Source organism: Malaclemys terrapin, chromosome 1, assembly GCF_027887155.1.
Source record: "Malaclemys terrapin pileata isolate rMalTer1 chromosome 1, rMalTer1.hap1, whole genome shotgun sequence".
Lineage (NCBI taxonomy): Eukaryota > Metazoa > Chordata > Testudines > Emydidae > Malaclemys > Malaclemys terrapin.
The window spans coordinates 140,483,925-140,492,229 of NC_071505.1; the positions used below are offsets into that span (position 1 = coordinate 140,483,925).

Sequence of the window (8,305 nt, forward strand, 5' to 3'; positions counted from 1 at the left end):
TTGTTTTTAAAAAGACTCTCAACTGAAGGAAAAGGAAACAAGGGATGTCATTAAAATGAAAGTCTTAGTTAATACTTCCCATTTCAAATGCTTTAACTGTTTTTCCTTCTTTTTCTTTATCTTTAATAAAAGATTAAGAAGAATTTTTAATGGTGTGTTTTCCATGGCACTAAGCAGGCTAAAATCTCTGTATACCGAACCCTAAGCTTTGTTTAACACTGTTTTATGGTGGATAGTGACAGGATCGTGTTAACACCTTTGATTCTTTGGGGCCATATATTTCATCAACAGTAATGCAACAGGCTGTGTGTTTCTAGACACATGGGACAGGATCACGGTGGTTTAAGCTCAGAAGCGGATGTCAGGATACATGAGACTTACAAGGGCCAATGATTATTATTCTTACACCACTAGCTGTGTTCATGGCAGGGGTTTATATTCTGTGCATCTCAGGTGGCTCCCCACACTGAAAGGTGTTACTCTATTCCCCATTCTTCTCTCTCCCTCTGGCCTCTCTGCAGCACTCACAGAGAATGTGCCTTGTTGCTGTCCCTGTGGTGTGGCTGCAGAGAGACAAAGAACAGATGAGGTTTTTGTAGAGGGAGGAGGTGACTCTGAAGCGCTGTGTCTGAGCTGCTGGCGCAGAAATACACAGCCGAGTGCTCTGGCTGCACAGATGAGATGTTCAAGCGAAAGAGATCATCCTGCGGCTGGTCGGCCTGGAAGTGACTAGAATTTGTGCCTTTCTCTCTTTCTTCTTTATAGTAGAAGTTAAAGAGCAGCTGCAGTCCCTGCCCTGGGTCCTGCCGGTACCAGAACATGCTGTCATGCCCATAGGTTTGCTGACATCTGAGATAGGCAGTCTGTCCTCTCTCCAGCACCAGACTCGGTGTTTGCATTATTTTAGCATCGGTTTGGCCTGTGGGGAGAAAGAGACAAAACACACAGGACAGACAGAATAAAACAATCGTCTCAGAGGGAAATGTGTAGAGTAGAATCCTGCAAATGCTAGGACAGGGATTTCTTTTCCCAGCCAAGGACTTACTTGCTCCCAAGAGATACATGGCTGCACACCAGACTATGCACATCCCCATCTCTGTCTCACTGAGCAGGGGGCAGTCCCCCAGCATGGGGTTTTACATAGATTTGGTTGCTTCCTGGTACTAGAGGGCAGGATCTGTTTGTGTTTCCCCACAGACACAGGGGGCCCCTTCTGTGGAGGTCTGGTTATCTGTGGCCTTGACCCTGGGAAAAGTGTGTGGTACTGGGAATTGTATCTTTAAGTGGGCTAGCATCTGAGGCAGGCAGTCTGGTGGAGGGGCGCTGCAGAAGATTATACTCTGTTATGCAGAGGTAGTTGAGGAGCTATAGCATTGAATAAAGAGCTTCTGTCTGAAGTACCTCAGGCCCAGAGTGATCACTGAATACCACACGGTATTAGGAGCAAACAGAAATTTAAGATGTAACATGAAAGGAAGAACAGAGCAACTAAAAACTCCACCAGAGGTGAAACACTCTGGAAATATGGAGGATACAGCATGTGATTGCAGCTGGAGCTAACATACATGAGCTACATTTAATTTTGAGGGATAGCTCAGTGGTTTGAATATTGGTATGGTAAGCCCAGGGTTGTGAGTTCAATCTTTAAGGGGGCCACTTAGAGATCTGGGGGCAAAATCAGTACATGGTCCTGCTAGTGAAGGCAGGGGGCTGGACTCAATGACCTTTCAAGGTCCCTTCCAGTTCGAGGAGATAGGATATCTCCTTTAAAAAAAAAAAAAAAAAAAAAAGTGAAGTTGCAGCAGAATGAGCTTCTACACAGATTGGCCCTAAGGGTAATTACCCATGGTTCTGGGTGGGTTTGTCCAGTCTATTCTTAAATTTGCACTGTTGTGGCTTCACTGCCCGAGATAGTGAAATTAAAGGTAGGCCTGGTAAGTTTACTTGAGCTGTAATCACATCCAGTGACTACAGTCTAGATCAGAGGTGGGCACACTACGGCCCACGGGCCACATCTGGCCCACAGGAACCTCCTGCCTGCCCCCTGAGCTCCTGACCCGGGAGGCTAGCCCCCGGCCCCTCCCCTCCTGTTCCCACTCCCCTGCAGCCTCAGGTCACCCCGCCTGCGGTGCAATGCTCTGGGCAGTGGGAGTCTGAGCTCCTGGGGCAGAGCCGCTGCAGAGCCCGGCCTGTCCCGGTGCTCTATGCTGTGCAGTGCATGGCTGTAGCGCTGCCAGCCACGGGTGCTCCAGGCAGCGCAGTAAGGGGGCAGGGAATGGAGGGGTTGAATTGAGGGCAGGGGAGTTCGGGGTGGTGGTCAGGGGGTGGGGGTGTAGATAGGGGTTGGGGTGATCAGAGGGTGGGGAACAGGGGGTTTGAATGGGGGCAGGTGGTTGGATGGGGTGGCAGGGGCAGTCAGGGGCGGAAGTTCTGGGGGCTGTCAGGGAGCAGGGGGGGGTGGATGGGGCAGCGGTCCTGGGGGGCTCTCAGGGAATGAGGGGTTGGATGGGACAGGAGTCCTGGGGGTGGGCCATTAGGGGGTGAGAAGTGTGTGGGGTGGGGGCTGGGCCATGCCCCCCTCCCCTAACTGGCCCTCCATACAATTTCAAAACCTGATGTGGCCCTCAGGCCAAAAAGTTTGCCCGCCCCTGTTCTAGATATACCCAGACAAAGAGAGAGAGAGAGACACACACACACAGAAAACTGAATCTTTTTCCACTAGAAAAGGGATGGTTTGGGCACAATTCCATTTTGTAGAAACACTTAAACATTTTGTTTTCATTCCAGTGAAGAACAAAAATGAATTTTGAAAGCTCAAAAGATATGGCAGAACAGATTTGTCCCACAGTAGCCAGTTCTATTCCTGCCACAGCAGTGCTTTGATTTCCTAGGGTAGAGGAGGAGCACCACCTAGTGGCTGGCGAGAATTTTTACATGGAGATATTGCCTTTCACGCAATCACTCTTGCTAGTTGTGGCCCAGTGTAGGGCAATTTAGCAGCTACACATGTTTTCTGGCCAATTACATTTTAAAAAATAATAGTATCCAAACCTCTCTGCTGCTTCCTGGGATTTTTTCCTTGACCATAGAATATCAGAGTTTGAAGGGACTGTAGAGCATAATCAGACAGATCTTTGCCCCACATTCCTAAATGGCTCTCTTAAGGATTGAACTCACAACCCTGGGTTTAGAAGACCAATGCTCAAACCACTTAGCTACCCCTTCCCCCTCTATCCTGCTTTCAATTCAGCTGTGACCAAATTTGTATAAGCCACTGAAATCAGCATGAAAGCAAACAGCGAGGGGACAGAACCAAACTACAATGACCTGGAGACACCATAGGAGAGGGAGCTGCAGGCAATGGGAGAAGGCATAGTGCCAGTACATATAAAGTCACAACACAGGTAAAAAAATGGAGGGATGTAACCAGGAGCCTCCCCCATCACATTAAGCAAGGTCACTTTACTCATCTTCTTTGTCCTAATGATTGTATTGTGATAGCTGCCACTGATAAGGTGTGAGATGAGGCAGTTGGGAGTGGAGGTGTCCATGTGATGGTTGTGATCTATGTACAGAATAGGCTGAGAATGGCAGCCATACGGCCTATTCCCCAGGGCTCTGTCCAGTCCAGTTTTAAATTACTCAAAAAGTGGAGATTCCAGCTTCTCATGTATGGAGTAGTAGATGGTACTGTTATGAAATATTTATCTTGTAATCCAGCCTGTAATTTCTTAGTTTAACCATATCAGTTATGCCTCCTCAGCTCACCCCACTCCTCCCTTTATCAAAATCATTTCTCTCATTCCTTGATTTCAAAGGAATCTACTGTGGCAATTCTCTTGCCAAGAGATTCTCTGCTAAAAAGTTCGGTGAGGTGTATGTGTTTTTCACTGACCAGTCAGGACATGGCATTTCCTGTGATTTTATCCACAACACTGACATCCCAACGCTATGTTCCTCCTGACCTTTGTGATCTCCTCTATTCACATGCAGCTGCTGAACTGTGCTGGAAGGGATGGGTGGACAGGCCTGTGTGCATGGGGAAGAGGGGTCCAGGTGCTGCAAACACTTGGCCCTGTGTCGACTCCAAGTACAGTAATACATCCCTGTGTCATTGGCATATAGGCCGTCAATATTCAGGAGGAACTCCTCATCCTTGGGTCTACTTGCTTTGAAATGACACGGACCGTTAATTTGTGCTTACTGAGTAGGCGAGCATTTGGATCTGTCCACTAGGAAGCTGCCTATACCAGTAGAAGTTGGGGTCAGATGACCCTTCCAAAGAACATTCTAGGGAAGCCTGTCTGCCCAGCTGTTCCACCACTGACTGCAGACTTTGAACAATGGGTGCAGAGCAATTGGCTAAAATCCTCAGGGAAACCAGGAACTATTAGCACAATGAAATAGAACCCCCCCCTTGCAACCGAGATTAATGCAATGGTAGGAAATTAAGTGAAGAAAAGAGGATTAATTAATTATTGGTGAATAATTCTTCATGATTGATGGTTAATCATTATGTATTTTTTTTCCTAAGGGACAGTCTACACACAGATTTACACCAAAATAACTAAATAACTTGTAAATAAGATCTTCCGTTATTTCAGTGCAAGTCTGTGTGCAAACACTTAATGGGAATAAAAGTGTTCTAGGGATTTAGCTTAAAGTGAAAAAAACACAGTGTCATGGTTTTACAATGTATTGTGCATAGCCAGTTTAGAATTTCCCTTTCCAATAAAGTTAAAAAGAATACAAATTGCTTAAATGCTTTGTGGGATCAGGGACACAATTTTTAGCACCTTGCAGGGCTGAGCCTGGGGTAAACTTCTCAGTAACTCGTCTGTCTTTGTGAACCCTGTGTGAAAGAAGGTGAGATCTTATATACATGTTTATTTTATTAGCATATTATAGCTTCTAAAGTTTGTAAAGCATTTTGAGATATACAGTGTTCTAGAAATGTATGTATTATAATACTGATATATGAATTACATACTCATTAATAATTATAGTTATATTACAATTAATAAAATAGTACAGATTCGTACACTACACATATTTAACATAAGCTACTCTAATATAATGTTCATATAAACAAATATCGCTAGCTAGCTAGATTTTTCAAGGGCACTTCTGAAAATCTACCCCAGAATGTGAACACCCTCCCCGCCCCCGTCCTTAATGCAGGTGACTGTGTAACTGCCATTTCCCCTTTCACTGCATCCACAGACATCTCCGACCTACACTCACACCAGCTGCGCATTTCTGAGGGAGCAGGGGCATGGTGTGGCTTAGTTCACAGACTCACACAGTGACTGATTGGAGATACCGGCAGAATCACCGCCACCAAGATATAATTTAAAAAATGGACCTTGTTCAGCAACAGTATCGCAGGGTATAAACAGTCATGGTCTCACTCTTAGGCAAGGTTCTGAATACCCTTAAATCCTCCTAACTTCAGGATTGAGAAGTTACAGGATTGAGCCCTAGATGCTTAACTGCTAGGGAATCCCTCACCCGCACGTGCACAATTCAACTGATCATCTGATTTGGTGTCTGGGAAGAACTCCCCAACCCCAGGGGCATATCAGCATGAATAAGGGTGTGCCTGTGGAGCTGTGAGCAAGAAACCTCCATTAGGATCAGATGGGTACATCATACACCGTCACCTGCCATATCCTGAGACTATTGGAATGAGGGAATATTCTTGAACCTTGGACATTCTCATCTCTGATGTTTCTAAACATTTGATTTCTTTTGAGATGTGTCATTATCTCATGACCGTCACACACATTTTTTTACCTGTACAGTTTTAATATAATACAGCACAGCAAGAGAAGGGAATAAGTGCTCCATTGGGAGGCCAGAATCCCATAAGCAGTTGCTAGATATGGTCAAAAGACTCATATTCTCTTACTGAGATAACATGAGTGATTTTATATCAGCCCATTTGGAGAGAGCTCCACTGCCTGCAATGTAAAACTGCTCCAGTGCATAGAGAGCATATACTGCCAACAAGAGATACAGACACACGGGACAAATTCAGTCAAAGCACAAACTGGCATAGACCTTTAAAAGGACATGCGACTGTTTAAGCCTGGGCAAAAACTGGTTTTCATTACCTTAGCTCATTTGTCAATCTCTAGCACATCCTACATCTAATAGCTCATACCATTACAAAAAGTGATAGTTCTCCTGGGAAGGGCAGGAGACGGGGAGTGAGGACCCCAGTTTTTATCCCCTAGCTCTGTCAGCAAATCACTGCATGACTTTGGACAGTTTAACCCATTTCATATGTTCTCTCTGTCTGTCTCTCTGATGTTTCATGATTCCCTAATATCAAGCTGAAATCTCCTCTCCATTCTATCTCTGGTCAAAAGAACCAGAGCAAATTGATCAAAGGGGACCATTTCGTCTGATAGTAGCACATTCTCCTTATTGTATGGAGATGGGAGGAGCTGCTCTCTCTGAGGGAGTGTTGGGGGAAGGAGGGAGGTTTTTGTAGGGGGAGGAGGTGACTGAAGCACTGTGTCTAAACTGCTGGCACAGAAATACACAGCCGAGTGCTCAGTCTTCACAGAGGTGATGTGCAAGTCCAAAGACTTCGATCTTTGGCCGGGAGGCTGTGAATCCATCTTTAATATCACCTTTCTCCTTGTTATCTACAGCAAATGAGTAATATCACCTTTATCCTTGTTATCTACAGCAAATGACCAGCTGCAGTCCCTTCCCCTGCTACTGGTTATACCAGTACATATTATCATGACCATTAGTTTGTCTGCATGTCAGCTGGGCTGTCTGTTCTCTCTTCAGTACCAGGCTTGGTGTTTGGGTGATTTTAGCGTCTATGTGTCCTGTGAGACAAAATACAAGAAACAAACACAGTAAAATAAAAGAGCTGTATCCTGCAGACACCAAAACAGGGATTTCATGGCTGCATCAATGACTTACTTGCTCCCAAGAAGCACAGGACCGCCATGCACCAGACTAACCACATCCCCATCTCTGGGGCAATGATCAGTGAGCATTTCCCCAGTGGATGGTTTTATACGGCTCTGTTCTGTAGGGCTGCTTCTTCACCAATAAGCACTAGGTGGTCACACACTTCAGAGCTGCTGTAGGCAGAGCTTATTGCACACATATGGCCACAGACAGACAGGTTGTTTTTTGTGGAGGTGAGGGGGGAGGTAGAGTTAAAAAATAAAATACTTGCTGTTGAATATCACTTTAATTGAGTAGTTTTCTACCATGACTACATTTGCCCATTTTTAACAAAGAGATTAACAATCTTCTGTTCCACAGTCAGTGTTTCCTTTATTTCTCAACACAAACACTAATTTTAGAGGGTCTAAAGCCCCCCTCAGCCCACAGTCGGGAATGCCCGTGACACATCAGGGGCACTTTTCATCAATCCATTGCATCTGCCCAAACTTCCTCTGTTCCACCCTCCCAACTAGGGTTGCCAACTTTCTAATCACACAAAACCAAACACCCCTACCCCTCCCTTTCTCTGACGCCCATGCCCCACCCCGTCTCCAAGGCCCCACACCTTGCTCACTCTTCCCCACCCTCAATCACTTTCACCGAGCTGGGGCAGTGGGTTGGGATACAGGAGGGGGAATGGACTCTAATCTGGGGATGCAGGCTCCGGGGTGGGGCTGGGGATGAGTGATTTTGGGGTACACAAGGAGGTTCTGAGTTGGGGCAGGGGATTGGGGTGTGGGGAGTGAGGGCTTTGGCTGGGATTGTAGGCTTGGCAGTGGGGCTAGGGATGAGGGGTTTGGGGTGTGGGAGAGAGCTCCGGGCTGTTGCAGGGAGTTGTGGTGTGGGGGAGCACAAAGTAATCAATGCCACCATAGTGCTAATTCTGTGTGCCCCCCATCCCCACAATCCAGGATCCCCCATTCTCCACCCCAGGAGGAGCCATACCCCTCTTTCCCCAATCTCTCTCATTCCCCTTCTCCCTATTCCAGGCTGTGCCAAACTCTGCCCTCCATCAGCACTTCTGTGTGCCCCATTCCACCTCCCATTGTTCCCACCTACCCTCCATGCCAGGGGCTCTGTGTGGCCCCTCTTCCCTCCTTCCATGCCCCCCCATTCTTTCTCGCATGATAGGGGTTCCATATATATTTGACTCCCTCTTTTCCCTCTATTCCTATCTCCCATAGCAGGGATTCTGTGTGTCCCTCCATTTTCCCCTCCACCTATTCAAGGGTACCCCATACTGCCCATCCCATGGCAGGGGTTCTGTGTGCCCTGCATTCTGTCCTCCCCCTATAGCAGAGTCCTCCATTCTTCTCCCATGGCAAGG

The 8,305-nt window shown here is 46.6% G+C and overlaps 1 gene segment (V, D, J or C); it reads right to left on the reverse strand.

The window, feature by feature from the left end:
* Nucleotides 1-524: 524 nt before the first annotated feature.
* LOC128833291 (T cell receptor beta variable 24-1-like) lies at nucleotides 525-6,997 on the reverse strand. The segment is given in 4 exon segments: nucleotides 525-919; nucleotides 1,046-1,104; nucleotides 5,912-6,002; nucleotides 6,946-6,997. Coding segments are annotated over 4 exon segments (597 nt in total).
* Nucleotides 6,998-8,305: the final 1,308 nt, after the last annotated feature.